Genomic DNA, 19,822 nt, shown 5'->3' on the forward strand with positions numbered 1-19,822 from the left:
ACCATCTGTATCTGCAAGTATCATAGGAGCCTAAGCTCCTTGACCAAGAAAATGCTTGGAGAATTGCAGGCTGCAGAGCAGAGAGAATGGTTGTAGAGAGAAAGCCCAAAGCTGAATCCCCGGATGGCCGTATTACCTATTCACTGCACATATGGATATTGCAGTGTCTCTTATCTAGTAGCCGCCGATGTAATGCCAGCAGGCTAGTTCAGCACTGGAAAGCAAACAATAGCTGCAGTGTAGTGCGTGGGCATTTGTTATGGATACAGATCTGCTGCCTGAGCACAGAAAGTGCCGTGCTCTGATACAGCACACTGGGAAAAGATGTTTTTCCTCCTGGCACAGCCTCTTCTTAGCCCCTGACAGTCGCTGCCACGCCTCGTCAGCACTCATTGTCACCCAGGGGTGGTGGCGGCATGCCTGCCTGTGCACGGATCAGAAGGATCTTCTGTTTCCAGTTTTTCTGTCTCAGCAGTGTGCGATGAGCCAGTGACTCTTCACCTGATTTGCCAAATAGCCAACTTGCTCAATTTTCACAATGCCATTAACTGCTAACTGAAATTAGGAATTAGTTACATATAGTTCCCCCCCAACCATCCCAATTGTGGAAATTGGGCCCTTCAGGCTTGATTTTTTTCTTTTTTCTCTTTTTTTTTTTTTTTTTTTTTTTTAAAAACATGCCTTGCTTTGTAGCTTTTGTTTTCTGGCAGGACTTGGCTAATACTGGGTTGTTTCCATGCCTCACCAGCCCCTCAAACGTACGAGGCGGGAGACGCAGTGCTGCTCCCAGCTGTTCTTCCATTAGTTGCTTTGGAGCAACTGTGATCGTAAGCCCTGGGGAGCATGTGCTTAACTCAGCCATAATGTCAAGATACACTAATACTTGCTTATGTTTAGCATAACCTTTCAGTTTTATAGTCTGGTGGTGCGTGATTCTATCATGTGCCACAGAGAAAAAAAAAAAAGAACTTAATGTAATTTATTGCTGCTGCTTATATAGGTATTCCTTCAGCGTACAGGCTTTGGAGACTCCTGCTTCTAAACATCAATATTTGTTAAATTGACCTGCCTTGACTTAAAGTCTTTGGGTTATTTTAGGAGGTGTTCTTAAAGCTGCCTTTACCAGTTTTTCTCTAAATTCCCTTTTCCTCTGTCATTTCCTTCTGGTAAGTCCACGGCCCTCAAGTTTGTATTTGTATATCTGTGGTGTTTAACTGTTCTTTTGTGACAGGACTGAGAGTTAAAGCATTAGGATGGAAAGGCTTTTTGCCAGTTACCAAATTGAGTTTAGCTTAATACTAGGAGAACCTAATGAGAGGAACCTCATAACAGAGTTGAACCTTGAGCAGTACACCACGGGCTTCAAACGTGGTTTCTCTTGAGACTGCTGAATACAGGGATCTTCCTAAATTGACAGAAGCGTTTGCCTCATTTTGTAGTAATGATAATGTTTGAACATCAAGGCAACTTGCTTTAAATTGCTAATTTGGTTGGATCTGAAAGGCAGAGGATGCTTTTGTAACAAGTATAATTTGGTCTGTTCATGTTTGTTTTATTTGTGGTGTTTTTCAGTTACAAAAATTACACCTTTGTGACGGTCTTTGGAAACTTGCACCAGGCTCAGCTGGGTGGAGTCCCAGGGACCTACCAACTAGTCCGCAGCTTCTTGAACATCAAACTCCCTGCGCCTGTCCCTGGTCTCCAGGTATGTCCATTGCTTTCAGCAACTGAGCTGAAAAATGCTCCTGCACAATCAGGAAACTACTGCAGCCTCTGGTGGGTTTTCTATTGTTTAAGCCATGTTTAGGGCAGCGGGCTCTTATTCCTTTTCTAGAGTTTTTCATTAGGAAAATGGAAGATCGACAAAATCACTTTGAGTTCAGCGCTAGTCCCAAAGCATGGTGGTGCTCAGTAGTTTGAGTTCTAAATTCTAGAAAGTATGGTCTTTTTTGAGATCAACAAGCAAGTATTAGAATATGTGATGATGTTTAAAAAAAACAGTTGCTCAGTCTCCCTGGTTTGCTTTTTCTCTTTTTTTGCACTTACTGTAAGGTAGTGACACCAGTTGTTGGCAAATGTAATGAATTCATCTGAATTATAGCATGAGCCTTTTCTTTAAGAATCTGAATAAAATCCTGCTCACCTGCACATAGTAAAAAGTGCATAGCTGTGCACCTACAAAATTACCAGCTAAACAGGCAGGCTGAGTTGAAAAATTAAAGCTGAAAGTTAAATGAAGTAATAATTAATTATAACATTGGAGATCATGTAGCTGAGTCTAGCTGTCTTTTTCTTACCTGCTGAGATCTAGGATTAGTTTGGTATCTTTCTTTTTCAATACAGATGTTTTTAATACCTCAGTGGTCTCATCCAAATCCACCTCCTGGGTGGGGAGGATATCTGTATGCTAGTTCTGGGATTGTCAGAACCTCGCTCAGAACTGAAATCTGGGCGAGCAGAAGAGAATCCCATCCTTTGCTGCTAGGATGTGCACAGCTTTCCCAGGACTTAAACCTCATGACCTCTGGCTTCTGTAACACAAACGGAATTTTTTACCAAAACCAGTGTATGGATGTAAGGGCAGAAATAATGAGTGAGTCAAATGATAAAGAAAATTAATTCAAATATGTTGCTTTTTTAAAAAAAAAATAATTATTTCTTACCTTATTTTCAGGATGGTGAGGTGGAGGGCCATCCTGTCTGGGCACTGATTTACTACTGCATGCGCTGCGGAGATTTGACTGCAGCCATGCATGTGGTGAAACGGGCACAGCACCAGCTGGGAGAGTTTAAAACCTGGTTCCAGGAGTACATGCACAGTAAAGATAAAAGGTAATTGGGAACTAGGAACAATATGTTTAGCATAACCTTTCAGTTTTATAGTCTGGTGGTGCGTGATTCTATCATGTGCCACAGAGAAAAAAAAAAAAGAACTTAATGTAATTTATTGCTGCTGCTTATATAGGTATTCCTTCAGCGTACAGGCTTTGGAGACTCCTGCTTCTAAACATCAATATTTGTTAAATTGACCTGCCTTGACTTAAAGTCTTTGGGTTATTTTAGGAGGTGTTCTTAAAGCTGCCTTTACCAGTTTTTCTCTAAATTCCCTTTTCCTCTGTCATTTCCTTCTGGTAAGTCCACGGCCCTCAAGTTTGTATTTGTATATCTGTGGTGTTTAACTGTTCTTTTGTGACAGGACTGAGAGTTAAAGCATTAGGATGGAAAGGCTTTTTGCCAGTTACCAAATTGAGTTTAGCTTAATACTAGGAGAACCTAATGAGAGGAACCTCATAACAGAGTTGAACCTTGAGCAGTACACCACGGGCTTCAAACGTGGTTTCTCTTGAGACTGCTGAATACAGGGATCTTCCTAAATTGACAGAAGCTTTTGCCTCATTTTGTAGTAATGATAATGTTTGAACATCAAGGCAACTTGCTTTAAATTGCTAATTTGGTTGGATCTGAAAGGCAGAGGATGCTTTTGTAACAAGTATAATTTGGTCTGTTCATGTTTGTTTTATTTGTGGTGTTTTTCAGTTACAAAAATTACACCTTTGTGACGGTCTTTGGAAACTTGCACCAGGCTCAGCTGGGTGGAGTCCCAGGGACCTACCAACTAGTCCGCAGCTTCTTGAACATCAAACTCCCTGCGCCTGTCCCTGGTCTCCAGGTATGTCCATTGCTTTCAGCAACTGAGCTGAAAAATGCTCCTGCACAATCAGGAAACTACTGCAGCCTCTGGTGGGTTTTCTATTGTTTAAGCCATGTTTAGGGCAGCGGGCTCTTATTCCTTTTCTAGAGTTTTTCATTAGGAAAATGGAAGATCGACAAAATCACTTTGAGTTCAGCGCTAGTCCCAAAGCATGGTGGTGCTCAGTAGTTTGAGTTCTAAATTCTAGAAAGTATGGTCTTTTTTGAGATCAACAAGCAAGTATTAGAATATGTGATGATGTTTAAAAAAAACAGTTGCTCAGTCTCCCTGGTTTGCTTTTTCTCTTTTTTTGCACTTACTGTAAGGTAGTGACACCAGTTGTTGGCAAATGTAATGAATTCATCTGAATTATAGCATGAGCCTTTTCTTTAAGAATCTGAATAAAATCCTGCTCACCTGCACATAGTAAAAAGTGCATAGCTGTGCACCTACAAAATTACCAGCTAAACAGGCAGGCTGAGTTGAAAAATTAAAGCTGAAAGTTAAATGAAGTAATAATTAATTATAACATTGGAGATCATGTAGCTGAGTCTAGCTGTCTTTTTCTTACCTGCTGAGATCTAGGATTAGTTTGGTATCTTTCTTTTTCAATACAGATGTTTTTAATACCTCAGTGGTCTCATCCAAATCCACCTCCTGGGTGGGGAGGATATCTGTATGCTAGTTCTGGGATTGTCAGAACCTCGCTCAGAACTGAAATCTGGGCGAGCAGAAGAGAATCCCATCCTTTGCTGCTAGGATGTGCACAGCTTTCCCAGGACTTAAACCTCATGACCTCTGGCTTCTGTAACACAAACGGAATTTTTTACCAAAACCAGTGTATGGATGTAAGGGCAGAAATAATGAGTGAGTCAAATGATAAAGAAAATTAATTCAAATATGTTGCTTTTTTAAAAAAAAAATAATTATTTCTTACCTTATTTTCAGGATGGTGAGGTGGAGGGCCATCCTGTCTGGGCACTGATTTACTACTGCATGCGCTGCGGAGATTTGACTGCAGCCATGCATGTGGTGAAACGGGCACAGCACCAGCTGGGAGAGTTTAAAACCTGGTTCCAGGAGTACATGCACAGTAAAGATAAAAGGTAATTGGGAACTAGGAACAATCTTTGTGAGGGGTGGGAATTGCTGTGGAGTTGTGAAATAATCAGTGGCTTGGTAGAAATAAAAGCAGCTCAGGTCTCTTCTGGTGGTGAGGGCTGGCTGGTGTTTCTATTACCTACCTAAATAGCATGTAAGAAGTTTGCATATTTTAATTTGTGGCTTTGAAGTCTGGAAATCCCCATAGAGAAAGAGTTGTTTGAAAATATGCAAAAATTTACATTTCAAAAATAATACAGTGGTATAGCTTTGCCTTTTTACCATAGGATCTGCCCTGTGTAACGGTAGGATACTGCATACAATAGACCAGATTCAGTCTGCTGTCACGAATCCTGTGTCTTTTTATTTCCCCTGCTGCTTATTTAGTTTAATTTCCTTTGGGAAAGCACTTTACTACACCTGTTTCCATAAGAATGCCACACAAGAAAAGCAAGTAGTGTTTGCCAGAGGCATTCGCTCTTGCATCTTTCTTGTGCTTATTCTCCTTTTCCAGTTTTTGATACCCATCACTTGACAGAGACTGCTGGCCAAACTACTGGTGATGGGGTCACAAGCAGTTGAGTTAGTACGTCCCAAGGTGTGCTCTAAACTCTGTGGTGGTGTTTTAGGTTATCTTGTTTATCTTTCCACTTGCAATGAATTTCAAACAATGCACGGTCAGCTATCGCATTATAGCTGTGCTCCCTTCAGGGGAATGGCACTGTGCTAAGGTACTGGCTGAAATTGGGGGAAGCCGAAGGGCGCAGGTAAGTGCCAGAATGTGAACTTGTAATATCCCATCTCAGCTTATGACAACTTCATTCACATGTGGGAAGCCCTCAGCCTGCAATATGTCAAATGTATTAAGAAAACGTGAGCAAGAATATACCAGTTTGCATGTCTACAAACATACAAACAAAAAAACCCAAGAAACTGGTCTGGGTGTGTGTGAAATTGAAGTGCCATTTACTGAGTGTACGCCATGTTATTCTTCTGTAAATTAACCTGGTTTGTAGAGAATATCTAGGAGTGCTCATTTATAATAAGATTGTTCCAGAAACCTTAGTGAAGGTATTGTCATTGTTTTCATTGCAACCGTTTTAATGAGATACAGTATAATTGATTTATTTTGTTTTTATTACAGCTATGAAAAGGTACTCTGCCTGCAGATTTGACAAACAGTGTCTTAGTCTAGGAGAACATTTTACTGATTCAATTCCATAAAATTTTCTACAAGAGGGCACAAGAAATAGAATGACAAAGAACATTATGACAGCTTTTAATGATAAAGACTGAAAGTGTCTCTCCTAAAAGGCTTCATGGTACAACAAGCTGCTCACTTGTTAGCTGCTAACCCAAAGAGTTCCAAAGACTTTGTGAGCTCTTTCTGAAATGATGAAATAGCAGTGTCAGACAAAAATAGCTCATCTACCACAATACTAATGCACCCCTAAAGAGACCATCATCTGATTTTTTTATTTCCCTCCCCCGCCATGGGTATCTGAAGGTGATCCTCTCTAACTATACATTTAAATTCACGTGTGCAAAATTTTTACTGATAGACGTAAATAATAAAGCACAAGGAATACCAGCCAGTGCTTACTGTCATTGTGGCTTTGCTGTGAATATGCACCTATTTACAGTGGTCTGTATCCAGGTTTCCTCACACAGGGAAACATGGGTTTCATGTCTTTTCCTTCAATCTTTTTTTTCCTTAGACTGTCTCCTGCCACAGAAAATAAACTGCGTCTTCATTACAGACGAGCTTTGAGAAATAATACTGACCCGTACAAAAGGGCTGTTTATTGTATTATTGGCCGCTGTGACATTACAGATAACCAGAGTGAAGTTGCTGATAAAACGGAAGATTATCTTTGGCTCAAAGTAAGTGTGGTGTTGGGGTGTTGTCTGTGGGTTTTTCTTTTTTTTTTTTGTTTTTTTTTGTTTTGTTTTGGTTTGGTTTTTTAAGATCAGGTCTAAATGGTATTGCATTTCCGCACTGCTCTGCTAACCTCCCTGCTTCTAGGTCTGGTGTTTTTCATCAAGGTAATGTCTGTGCCTTGACCTTGCAGAGAGTGAAGGGCTGGGAACCCGAGTCCCAGGGCTGCTCTGCTAACCCTCTGTACTATCAGGCGGTAATTTGGGGGCACTTGTCTTTAGAAGTGTCATGTTCTTCATTTGATACTGGTCTTTGTCAGCTGTTTTTACAAGTAGCATTAGCTTGCTACAGTGAGGATCCTTTGGATTTTCCTTTCTGGATGGATTATGGCTGAAATGTTGGTGTCAATTGGCAGAAGATGCTGTCAATGTCTCTATAGGCCAAAGTCCTTATGGTTTTGGTGGGGGTATGATAGATACTCAGTACCCATTTCTCCCCTTTGTCAGAAAGCGGGATTAGAGTGATGTATTTGTTAAGACTGGGTAAAAAAAAATACTGCTTTTAATTATTGCTTAGTGAGTATTTAGAGTCCCAGCGTCGGAGTTTGATGGCATGGACAGATACAACAGGACACCTGGGTTACATCTGCATGAATTCCTGCTGTCGCTATGTTAGAGATCTTTGCTTCTCAGCAATGGATGGACCTGATGTTGAGGCTAGAAGTAGTTTTTAGTCAGTTGGTCAAATCTTAGGAGGGGCTTGAGATGGAATGAATATCTTCTGAGTGCATCCCTTGTGCAAGGTAAAGTTGAAATACCTGTGCTGTTTTTTTTTAATGTGTTTTTTAGCTGAACCAAGTCTGTTTTGATGACAATGGCACAAGTTCTCCACAAGACCGACTGACATTATCACAGTTTCAGAAGCAGCTGCTTGAAGATTATGGTAAGAAACCACAGAGAGATTTATGTTGGGTTCTGCTTTTCTGCTTAGGGCACTTTCTAATTGTTATTACACAAACCCCAGACTCCACATAACCCGCCCCCCCCTAAAAAACCGATCATTACCTAATGTAGGTATGTATTTCCAAGGCTTTTCTCTGTGTGCATCCGTTGTTCATTGTTTCCCTTAAATTACTGTTTCAAGTAATTTTCTGGGGACACAAATCACAGTTCCTTCCACTTCAGAAAGTTTTAGGAACACCCACAGCCCAAGAGAATACCTTTTCCCATAATCATCTTCTAATCAATCAAAATTAGGTCACTTGGACTATCCAAAACATATAGAATTTGATTCTCCACAGCCGTCTAGTTTGTAGCATCACTCACGTCCAGACAAAAATGTGTGGAAAAGAAATACCATAAGCTACTGCTGCTGTCGCTGAGTAGGAAAATCTAGGATTTTAACATTATTTGTACCACTTGGCATAAGTATAAATGAAGACAAAAAGTTGTGCTCTTCAGAGAATCTATTGCAGTCTGTCAAAGCAGGTGGCTTGTTGTCTGAAAAGAACAAAGGAACATTTTAGAGTAACTGTTTATTCTCTTTCACTTCCTGAACATGTCTTTATGCTGTGGTCTTCCGTGATATGTTTGCGTTGGAACAATTATAGATAAGCCACTGATGTGTGATCAGGTGTTCGGTTTTGTCTAGCGTGTTTATTTCTGTTGGCGCTGAATAAGCAGTAGTGATGCACTGTAACAGGAAGCATCCGCTGTCAGTGATCTCTGATTGTAAAATCATTTTCACTTATGCTTTCTCTGTGTGTTTGGTTTTTTTCAGGTGAATCGCATTTTGCAGTGAACCAGCAGCCTTTCCTCTACTTCCAAGTCTTGTTCTTGACAGCACAGTTTGAAGCTGCAATTGCTTTCCTCTTCCGGACAGAGCGCTTGCGTTGTCACGCTGTTCATGTTGCATTGGTCCTATTTGAGTTAAAATTGCTCCTGAAATCTTCTGGGCAGAGTGCACAGCTATGTAAGTCCTGCACATTCACTTTACGATAAAGGAATATTTTCTGAGCCCTTAAAGTACCCTGTAGACAGTGCAGGTCTATATAATTGATCAAACAAGCAGCATTTGTTGGAACAGTCTCCTAAAAGTTAATTGGTTTAGTTGCATAAGAGCTCTGACTAATTTGAGATGAAGCTCAGAGCTCTGTTTCCTGCCGTTAGATTCTCTGATAGTGTTGTTTCTGACCTTGCAGTAAGCCATGAAGCTGGTGACCCTCCTGGCGTCAGGCGTCTAAATTTTGTGCGGCTTTTGATGCTTTACACCCGTAAGTTTGAATCAACGGATCCAAGGGAAGCTCTGCAGTATTTTTACTTTCTCAGGTAGGAGCTAATATGTGTCTCTAGATTTTCTCCTAGTCATTACTGCTTAATTATTCTTACCTGGCAAGTCCTCAGAAACAGGATTACCTTCCTCCTTCCCTTTCTTTTGTAGGAATGAGAAGGACAGCCAAGGAGAGAATATGTTCTTGCGTTGCGTTAGTGAATTAGTAATTGAAAGCAGAGAGGTATGTTTGGCCATGATTTGCCTTCCTCACTTAAACTGAAATTCATTTCTTCATTGAAATCTTTATTAGGCAGGACAGTCTTAGACAGTGGTTTACTCTTTCTGCCTGATGCAGACCTAGATGACAGGAGGTCTCTCAATGACCATGTATTTAAGATGTTCAATTGTGTCTTTTTGCCTGTTACTTATATACAAACAATTTTGACATTTGACTGTTTTTCATTCATCCATGACTGCATCTTTGTACCTAGTAAATATGTTGTGAAATATGTGCAATTCATCTCTTTTTTTTTTTTCCTTTTTTTTCTCACTCCACATCTGTGTGGATATAGTTTGATATGATTCTTGGAAAGCTGGAAAATGATGGTAGTAGGAAGGTGAGTTGACAATTTTTGGTTTTATTGTATGTAAAAAGTACAAACCATGTGTAATTCCCAAAGTAGTCATGAGGGTATCTTGCTTTTCTCTATTTTTGACTAGCGAAATGATTACTGTGTTTGAATACATGCAAGTTCTCCAAGTATGAGATTGTTTTACAGAATAATCTATGACCTGCCCTTCTGTTAGGGCAGGTCAGGAACTGCAGGGCATGTCCCTGTAGACAGCTGATGTAACTAAAGAAACAAATGGCATTGAGTAACTTCACTGAGGTCAGACTTTCATCTTTACAATACGAAATGAAATTTAGTACACATTAGTAAAAATGGCTTGTTTGTAAGTGGGTGTGAGATTGTTCTGTTAACAGAGGTGTGGGTGTGAAAACAATCTATATAACATTGTCATTTACCTCAGCAGACAATGCATTGCAGCCCATTAAAAATTCTTGTAATTAAGGGCTAACAGACCACAGGCATAGCCGCAACTGATCTGTCCCTTTCATGTAGATGAGGGGAAGTATTGGATCAAACATCAGCCATTTTCAGTTGTGATGGTTCTTCCTTCTGCTGTAAAAGCAGTAATCTAAAAGTAAAATGTAAGCTTACATGGTCAGAAGATAAAGGAAACCTTAGGGTTTCACCTGAAAAGAGGAGAGTATGTGCAAATGATTAAAATTTTAGATAATCAATGATGCTTTTCTGTTCACTGCGACAACTTTGGAAGCTTTCTGTGCAAAGAAGACCCCAGAATTGTTTAAATCTTAATTTGAAATTAGGGCTCATGCTGCAATCATTGCTTCTGTAAAAAAAAAAAAAAAAAAAAAAAAAAAGTTTTTTCTGGCAGGATTTTCTTTTAGATGTTTTTGTTCTGTCAGTTTAAAAGCAGTGAGATTGCACACACGAGAGCAAGGTAACTTGGTAATATTTACAAATATTTTTTTTCATTTTACAGTTTGTGAGATGATAGTTTTTAAATTACACCATTAGTGGTGAATCCTATTTTCTTGACTTAATTCCTTTTAAATGTAACTCTATTCTTGGCAGGATTTTCTTTTAGATGTTTTTGTTCTGTCAGTTTAAAAGCAGTGAGATTGCACACACGAGAGCAAGGTAACTTGGTAATATTTACAAATATTTTTTTTCATTTTACAGTTTGTGAGATGATAGTTTTTAAATTACACCATTAGTGGTGAATCCTATTTTCTTGACTTAATTCCTTTTAAATGTAACTCTATTCTTGCGTTTCTTTGGTATGAAACCAGAAATCTTAGTTTTAAAAGAAATTCTTCTAGATGATATAGTCTTATTTTTACATCCCTAACTACAGTAAAATCCGTTCCACATATCCTTGACTCTTTCCTCTCTTTTAGTCTACTTGTGTTTATTGTTTCTTTTAAAATTCTTGTCACCCTTTCATTTATCTGTGTAAGATTTCACTTGCAACCTGTCATGCCATGATACACAAACAGCATCCCTGGAGACCCTGGCACGTTATATGCTGAAGTCTTTTGTGTTTTCTTCTCCTCTGTCATGTGTCATCAGCAATTAAAATAATTTAGAATTTGACCTGTTATCTGGGTCTTTTTGAATGAATTAGAAACTGCAGATGTCTCAGTGCTGACTCCGTTTTGGAGAAAGTCTCACAAGAGCTCTTTCTATTTTTAACATGTCCCTTTTGCTCGTTCCCATGGAAATGTACAGGCCATTCTAGTCATAATCCAACATGTAAAATATTCATTGCCTTGACAGAATATTCAGGAGTTTTTAAGAATTCTGATTTTTCTTCTCTTCTCTCATTTCACTTTTGTCTCACCTCTTCAGCCTGGAGTGATAGACAAGTTTACAAGTGACACAAAACCCATTATTAACAAAGTGGCTTCTGCAGCAGAAAATAAAGGATTGTTTGAAGAAGCTGCAAAACTCTATGACCTTGCAAAGGTAAATATCTTCTCTGTGCTGCCTTAAATAAGTGTACCTTATTCACCATTTTTTTTTTCTCAAAACGTTCTCCCTGTGATTAGGATGTTAAATTTCATCTTGGAGATTGAATTGCCCTTGTTCAAGCAGATTATTTCTGCCACTGTTAAAGCCATTGGCTGCATGCAGAGGGGTTTCAGTGAGCAAACCCAGATGGACTGTGCTCCAGCCCATTCTGATTTAAGACATCCTGGTTCTTGATCAATGTGGTCTTTTGAAGAGGTTGCCCTGTGCATGATTTTTGTTCTGGCTAATGAAGTTATTTACTTGGAGTGTGCTCTTCCAATTTCATAGATGTTGCATTGAAATCTAAAATACTCTTGTTTCCTTTTGAACTGTACTTGAAATAAAAGTGGATACAACCAGAGACATTGTTTTAGGGGAAAACGTTTTCATATGAACATTAGGTGGTTATTATTTGCAGCGTTATGTTGCTCATAGCTAATATGATCTTGACTCTTTAAGGGAGGGAGGCATCTCTGAGCTTGCGCTAGGCACTGCTGCACGAGACCTTTCTGCTTTTCAGTGAGATTAAAACACTCAGTCCCATCATGCTCCTTTTATTTGTGTGTAACTTTAACACCAACAGAACCCTGACAAAGTGTTGGAATTGATGAACAAGCTCCTCAGTCCCGTCGTTCCCCAGATCGGCACTCCCCAGTCGAACAAAGAGCGCTTGAAGAACATGGCCCATTCCATTGCTGAGAGGTAAGACAAGGGGGCAAGGATGGGGTGGTTCACCTGGACCTGACCTGGGACTGTCAGTTCAGTGGGTGTTAGTTCTTGACTTTGTTTCTGCTGGCTGGACCATGGCACCCACAGCAATGTCATCAGGAAGACAGAGAAGAGGTCAGAATTTACCCTGTCCTGCTCGTGCTGGCTTGCAGTACTGAAACCAGAAACGTAATCTTCAGGGGGAGGGCAAGAAGCTTTATCTGTAGGTGAATCAAGAAAAGGGAATTGCAGGATTGCCAACTGGAGACAGTCTATTAAGGAGCAATAAATATAATGAATTATATATTTTAGATTATTTTTAAAGCTAAATATCCTAACAGTTGCAGAATCGTTGCACACAATTCACTTGTTTAAAACAGTGTTGAGAGAGAGCTACAAAAACAGTAATTCTGAGTTGTAACAGCAGAAAGGCGAGTTCCTTAGCTCATCGAAAACTTTATTTTACTGCTGCTTTAATGAAAGCTAAAAAGGGAATGTTTAAGCTGAGGTGTGCATATGGCTAGTGTAACAGTGGACCTCATTTCCACAGCCTGTTACTTTAGGAAGGCGCCATGTGGCGCTTAGGAAAAAGAGAGGAGTGAAAGTGACCAGAAGGAATGTCACCTGCCATGTCAGTGTGCTAATCAGGATATGTGTTTGAGAGACATCAGTGCTCGAGGTTCATTAGCAGCTAGAAGTTAGGAATAACCTGCTTCTGAAAGGTTGTAATTGCAAAATAGATTTGGGATTTTTTTTTTTTTTTTAAATCATCTTCTTTTGGTGCATCTTGTCACAATGACAGCCATGGACAATTCCTGTATTTTACTAGAATAAAACGTGGGTACCTGTGAGAAATGTCTTGCTGCTTTTCCTCAACCGTTCTGGTGCGGAGAGAATAAAAATAAAGCAAGCATGCTTGCTGGCACTTCAAAATTGGAAAGGCAAATACAGAAATATATTGATTTCAGTCAGAGGCCTTTGCTTTTCTTCTTTAGACAAGTGGCATTTGACAGTCACTCGTTTGTTCAGGCTTTCCTTCATGTAGTCAGGCTGCAGACTTGAGTGAAAACTGCTGCCATATTGGCTTAGTGAGAGACTCCTTTGGTAGCAGACATTAAGGAGAATTAAACCTATGGCTTGAGTTTAAGCTTCAGCAAAGACCATAATGAGCTTTGTTTTGCTACTTGCTTTGATGTGTCTGAGAGCACTAAATATTACTGTTCAATAACGCCGTTTCACAGCTGCAAACCTTCATGATTGCAAAGCCAGAAGGGTTCTGATCAGCTCATTTGCTTACCAATTAAATGCAATACAGGGCTTTTCTTCATGTACGATACTGCAGACAGTACTGCAGCGATGCAGCTTTCCTCCTGTGTGTTCTTGTGATGTTTTTGGAACAGGGGAGACCCCCGACAGAGAAGGCCAAGAGGCTGTCTGGCTTCTTCCTCTGCAGCAGCACAGTGCATGGAGTGCACCACACACTCCACCGCTCTTACCTTGAGGAAGGAGCTCCTCTCTGCCCTTGTGCTGTTAGAAGTGCGAGTAGACAGCCCTCCAGTTCATCTCCTAGCAAGTGTAAGCTAGAGAGAGCGTGCAGAAGTGTCTAATCCATTTTTAAGTCTTAACTTATTGCCCAAAGCAGGCAGTTGTGCTGGAGAATTGTCCAGCGCGTTAAACATGCTTGTACAGCGCTCACCTTGAAGGTGTCTGGTTCCCGTCGCTGTTTTCCCCATGTAAACATTTAAAAGAAAATAAATGCTGGATTTGATGGAAAACTAGAAGTGAATAAAAGTATTTTAAAGAAGCCTGGTTAAGGAAAATTAAAGCTGTCCTTTGTTAGATGCCTTCTGTCCTTGCGCTTGATGTCTCCGCTTCCAAGAATTGCAAGAGCACATTTATAAATGGTTGCCATTTTGCACAATAAAATTGTAAAACAATTTCTTTCAGGTACAAAGCTCAGGGGATAAGTGCAAAGAAATCAGTTGACTCCACGTTCTACCTTCTGCTAGACTTAATCACGTTTTTTGATGAATATCACGCCGGTCACATTGACAGGGCCTTTGATGTAAGTTTCAAGAGTTCTGTTTGAAGTGCAGCCTTCCTAATGCCCTTGAAAGCCCGGAATGTCTCAAATAACATCACTTAAAACAAAAAATTATATTTAATGAGTTAGAAGGTGCTGCGATGCTATAGGAATTTAAAAATGTTTCTTCCCTGTTGCTTGATAAATCAGGAAGATCTTTCTGGAGCTGTTTGTAGACGTTGAACAGAATATTCCTACTACTCAACAAAGTGAGGAGATAAACCAGTAAATAACAATGAAATTATTTCTCTTGAATGGAATCAGGAGTATTTCATTAACCCTTCAAAAAACGTACTTTGTTAGTATATGGTACATAGAACATTGATTATCTACCCTGATTCCTGCTTTTCTTTTTGAAGATTATTGAACGCCTAAAGCTGGTACCTCTTAGCCAAGATGGCGTAGAGGAGAGAGTTGCTGCCTTCCGGAATTTCAGCGATGAAGTGAGTAATGTCTGTTGGTCTCTTGGTTGTAGATTCCAAAAGCCTTTTGCTTAATAAAAGGGTCTTAAAACCTTGTCATCTCATCATTCTTATTCTTTAACAGGGAAATACGAGGGAATTATTTTGCATTTGTACAAGTAGGCTGTTGGCTCGCAACTTTTTCTCCTTAGTGCTGCTCTTTGGAGCACAAGAATTCCCTACCCAGAAATCCTGTCTCCATTTTGCATAAGGCATCTGCACATCTTAAACTCTCTGAACTTACTGAGTTTGATTCAAAAATTCAGAATACTGAAAACTTTCAGCTGTGCTGCTGAGTTCTTCGGTGCTCTTAATGGTCACCAAGCATTTATTTGTAGGGTCTTGCGTTTCCTTCCCTCCAAGTTAGAGGAATTCACATTTTGGGTATTAGCAGATGAAGCATAATGGAAGGCTGTTATTGCTCTTGGACTGTTTTAACTGGAGGGTGACATTTCTCTTATAGGCAGTGTTTGTGTGTATTTGGGTGCTTTGGAGTTTTTTCTGTTTGGGCGCTTTGGGTTTTAGCTGAACTGTTGCTATCAAATGTGATACCGGCACATGGTTTAGTAGGCATGGTGGTGTTGGGTTGGCGGTGGGGCTTGATGATCTTGGGGGTCTTTTCCAACTTTAATGATTCTATGATAACTTTTTTTGCCACGTGGTGCAGTCACAGCAGGGGTAACCGTTAAATGTAGGACTGCTACATGAGTAAATATCAACCATAGTTATCATTGCTTGGTTTTCTGATGTCCTGTAGCAAGGGTAATGATTCTGTCAAGCTGCTCTTCATTGCAATGTGTCTTTTTGGGTTTTTTCCCCTTTTTTTGTGTAGATCAGGCACAATTTATCTGAGGTCCTGCTTGCAACCATGAATATTTTATTCACCCAGTATAAGAGGATGAAAGGCACAAGTCCAGCCACTCCTGCCAGACCCCAGCGAGTAATGGAAGACAGAGATTCGGTAAGATTATAATCCTCACTGACAAGTTTTCCTGCTTCCTTTTTCCCCTGATTTCAAGGGATTGGGCTTCAAGTAACTGTGAATCTCTAATGGTCTTAGCTTTTGACTTGCTCTGTTACTTAAGAGTCCTAGACTACTCAGCTTGCTCAGTCACTTAGTCTTGAGGCTAGTACTCTCATAACTTCAGCTTTGTGTAGAGAAAGGATATCGCTCTAGGTGGCGTTGAGCTAATGAAGGTATCTTACACTATATATCCACCTCCTAGCAAGAGAAAACAAGTGCTCAGTTTGCTTCTGGGTGAAATCTTAAATAGTTAACAGATGTGGACAGTGCAGGGTCTCTAGGATGGTTGGTGTTGCTGCCTTGACAACTGAGCTGTTGTTTTTCAAGAACCTAATTTCCACTGCTTTCATTTGAGTTAGTGCCCTGTTTGTGCAAACCCGATTTCTGGTGGAAAGGCCTTTCTTGACTCCTCTCCTTGGCTTGCTTCTGTAGTGACGTAGGCTGGCAGTTCCCAAGTGTCCTTGGGCAATACACCAAGTTGCTCAATTACATTCACTCGGTGAATGCTGTAGCCGCCATTTGCCAGTGCTGTTCTGCTGCCTCTGCAGCAGAGTGGGCAGCTTCCAGGTGCAGCAATGCTTGGTCCGGCTGCCTGGTTTAAACCACTGACAACAGTGGGTTTGACTTCACTGCTAGAGTTGGTGCTGAAGCATTTCCCCCACCCACCGATAGGAGCCTACGCCTTCAGCAAGCCTCAAAATAGGTGCTGCGTAAAGGGCACAGCCAGATTTGCGGGCACTTGCCTGTCAACGTGCTGCATTGAGCAGAAGGGTTTCTCAGCTTAGCTGTCATCGTCTTTGGTCTTGTAGCTCTTATGGAGTTAAAGCTGCCACAGGCACTTGAAAACTAAGGCCAAACCACTCATCCTGTCTTACAGATTAGGAAATAAATATAAACTCCTTTTGAGAATGAAAACCAACTTGGGCCACAGCCAGCTTTATTCCAGGCTTTACTCATCTGCAAAAGTGCCTTTGATCTGTAAATTGCAATATTGGTGAAAGTCTTAGCATTTTTAAATTACATCAGAAAATGAAAGGCTCAAGTAAGGATACAGCTTTTGTCTTTGGGGTGCAGTCTGTGTGCGAACTACAGGATCCTGCCTTGCAACTACGCTTGTAGTCTAGATTGGCAATGCTGGAGAAGGATGCATGCTGCTTGGGCTTCTCCCACCTTAAATTCTGCACCTGTGAAGAAGTCCCAGGCTAACAGAACCTGTTACCTGCTCTGTGTGTTCACAAGGTTGCCACTGAGCAAACAGCCTTAGCTCCTTGCCTTCCAAGTGAGCCATTTGTTTGGGTTTTGCAATTTCAGTCTTGTGCCTTGTGTAGAAGCATTTACCATCTCCATAGGGGTGTAAGCCTGTCAGGTGTCATCTCCATATGAATACCGTGGCTTACTAAAGATTGTTGGGCTGATTGGTAATGGGATCAGCAGCTTTGCTGGCAGGAGTTTGTGTAGAAGGAAGCCGCCATGACATCATATCCTATCAACAGCGTGCCTGTTACCAGCGTGCTCAGCGTGAGTGTGCTTCATAGGGGTGCTCTGACAGTTGTGGAGATCAGCTGATGACGTGCCTTGCTAAAAACCCTTGCAAGTTTTCCTTTTTCAGGCTTCAAGTTTTGTTAAGCAAGCTTCTGGCCTTGTGGTGGGATCTTGTGGCAGCAGGGTATTGGTGGTGTTGGAGACACGTGGTTTTAGAGTCATGGATCCTGGGCTGCTGTGTGCAATAGAAGCTGTGCTTAACTCTTGGAGGGGCCAAGTGCCTGCTGTCTCTGCAGTCAGGGAGGTGATAAGAGAGTAGCTAGGTAACTGTAATGTCAGAAGGGAGCAGAAATCTGCTAATGCAGGATTAGCTAGAAAGAAAAAACCTACAGCCATGTAGCTCCCAGCTTGCCTAAAGATTTGCACGCATAGAAAAGTGCCAGGCATGGGCATGTGGAAGGTAGGGTAAGAATAGCAGGGAACAGGAGTCCCCCAGAGCAGGAGCACATGGCTCCCGAATTTGCCCTCTGGCATCAAGGGCAGGATGGGGAGGAATGGTACCTCTGCAGCCCCCTGAACCCGGTAATCCTCTCTGCTAGAACATCTCCTGCCCTCTTTTGGAGGTGAAATGGGCTTATATTTGAAACGATCAAGTTTGGAGTAGGAGCTAGCATTCTATGCATTTTGTTTATTTCAGAATGAAATTACCTAAGCTGTGTTTTGAGTCTTTTTTTTTTTTTTTTTTTTTAATGTGTATACATTAATTAGTTTTGGGAATGAGGGAGCAAAGTCCTGTCCCGCTTGGCCTGATCCATTTTGTCAGATTTCAGGCAGAGATTGCAGTGAGCCTGGACCGCAGTCCTGGAAACCACGGCTGCAGTAACAGCCCTGACCCAGATGCCGCGAGTGCCCTGACCCAGATGCTGCGAGTGCCTGACAGCAATGTCATATGCTCCCTGCCCTGATCCGGGGTGGTGAACTCTCTGGAGCAGCCCAAGGGCATTATCTCAGCAGCAAAATTAGGTCATGAAAGGAATGGAATTCTTTTATTTATTTATTTTTGGTCTTATTTTAAATCGCAAGTGACTCTAACATTCATTAAGTAATTACAGCCAATAGAACATCTAGACCTCCAGGCCGCTCTTAACCTCTGCAAACCTCTGTTTGTTCTTCCTGAAGTATTGCAGCAACCTGTCATGTTGTTTTGATTTTTAAAAGTAAACCAGCCCCAGTATCATTGCTACCGAAAAGGTAGAGGGAACAGTAACTCACGCTGCTCCTAAGCCTTTCTTAGTGAGAGTGTTTGCCTCTTAATACTTTAATTCCAGAGAGTCAGACACCTTGACATGCTTTTTTTTTTTTTCATCTACCACCTGTTTTGACCTCCGGTGAAAAGTAGCAGGTCAGCCATAATTACACAACCTCGCCTGCGTAACAACTGATTTGGAAGCAGACTGGAAGAAGTGTTGACCGTGACTGGAACAAGTAATTTCCAGGCCACCTCGTTATGTAGCCAACGCATTGGTGTTAACTAGGTGTTAACTTACAGCCAGGGAAACTGTCCAGGGAGCTTTTAGCAATTGGGTCAGTCTCCGTTTTGCTGCTTACTCTGGAGGCTGGCTGATGGCATTCTGGCATTCCTCAGCTGCGGCACTTAAGGAAGGGAGGAGAGCCCTCCCACCTCATCTCTGTCCATGCCGTTTGCAGCTCCGGGTGTTCACCCATCCTCAGCCAGAGAGGAATACAATGCAAGATGGGAACTCTGCTGTGTATTTCAGCCAGGCTGCTGTAGACAGTTTTCCTTCAGATGGGATAGTGGAAACCGAAAATTAGATGGCTGTGATCTCAGTGCTAAAGAAAACTTACTTCCCTGCCCCATGTGTCAAGTTGAAGGCTTTTGCACAGCTGAAGCAGTACCATTTACATGGTGCCTTGAAACAAACAGATGAGCATCCCGGCTTTTCCATTATCAGCTTCCAAAGCTCCTCTGTTGCCATTGAATAACTCACTGGTTTAACCACCCCCCTGAAAAAGGGGTAGAATTGCCCAGGTGGGCATCGGGGATGGTGTTTATAACTGTTCCCAGCCACGTAATGGGCTTCGGTCACATCTCCGTTTGTAAGTTCCTGCTGTCAGATTTACTATCCTCATGCCCACAGCAACCAAAGCTGCTTCAGCTCTCTGTGCAGTCAGTAGATTACAGGAAGATTTCAACAGTGGGATATTCTAGTACAGTAATGTAGAGATGTTTCACATTTGAGAAGAAAACACAGTGAACAATCAAAGCAATCAGTCTACAGAGTTTTCTGTAAAGATTCGGGCTTTCTGCATTCTCCTGACCTCTACCAGTGACCGCAATGATTTTCCTTTTAATTTACTAATGGTTTTAACAAATGAAACAAATTACTCCTGAATTCCTTCAGCTGGTAATGTAGTCTTCTGGTGTGCAAGAAAGGGGGTTGGCTACTTCAAGGCAAAGGCCTCTGAGTGTCCTGGGTACATCTACTTCCATTGTGTTAGGG

At 41.2% G+C, this 19,822-nt stretch overlaps 1 protein-coding gene across 1 annotated transcript in view; it reads left to right on the forward strand.

Annotated features, from left to right (window-relative positions):
- The window catches only part of NUP93 (nucleoporin 93), an 80,633-nt gene that overhangs the window by 59,878 nt on the left and 933 nt on the right, over nt 1-19,822 (forward strand). Inside the window, exons 8-20 of the mRNA XM_009643257.2 lie at nt 1,573-1,705; nt 2,675-2,832; nt 6,511-6,676; nt 7,520-7,613; nt 8,451-8,642; nt 8,872-8,998; nt 9,111-9,183; nt 9,515-9,559; nt 11,381-11,497; nt 12,126-12,244; nt 14,198-14,315; nt 14,693-14,776; nt 15,627-15,755. Of these exons, the coding sequence (XP_009641552.1) occupies nt 1,573-1,705; nt 2,675-2,832; nt 6,511-6,676; nt 7,520-7,613; nt 8,451-8,642; nt 8,872-8,998; nt 9,111-9,183; nt 9,515-9,559; nt 11,381-11,497; nt 12,126-12,244; nt 14,198-14,315; nt 14,693-14,776; nt 15,627-15,755 (1,555 nt within the window). The remainder of the gene's footprint in view (nt 1-1,572; nt 1,706-2,674; nt 2,833-6,510; nt 6,677-7,519; nt 7,614-8,450; nt 8,643-8,871; nt 8,999-9,110; nt 9,184-9,514; nt 9,560-11,380; nt 11,498-12,125; nt 12,245-14,197; nt 14,316-14,692; nt 14,777-15,626; nt 15,756-19,822) is intronic.

Source organism: Egretta garzetta, unplaced genomic scaffold (assembly GCF_000687185.1).
Source record: "Egretta garzetta isolate BGI_Z169 unplaced genomic scaffold, ASM68718v1 scaffold27, whole genome shotgun sequence".
NCBI classification, from domain to species: domain Eukaryota; kingdom Metazoa; phylum Chordata; class Aves; order Pelecaniformes; family Ardeidae; genus Egretta; species Egretta garzetta.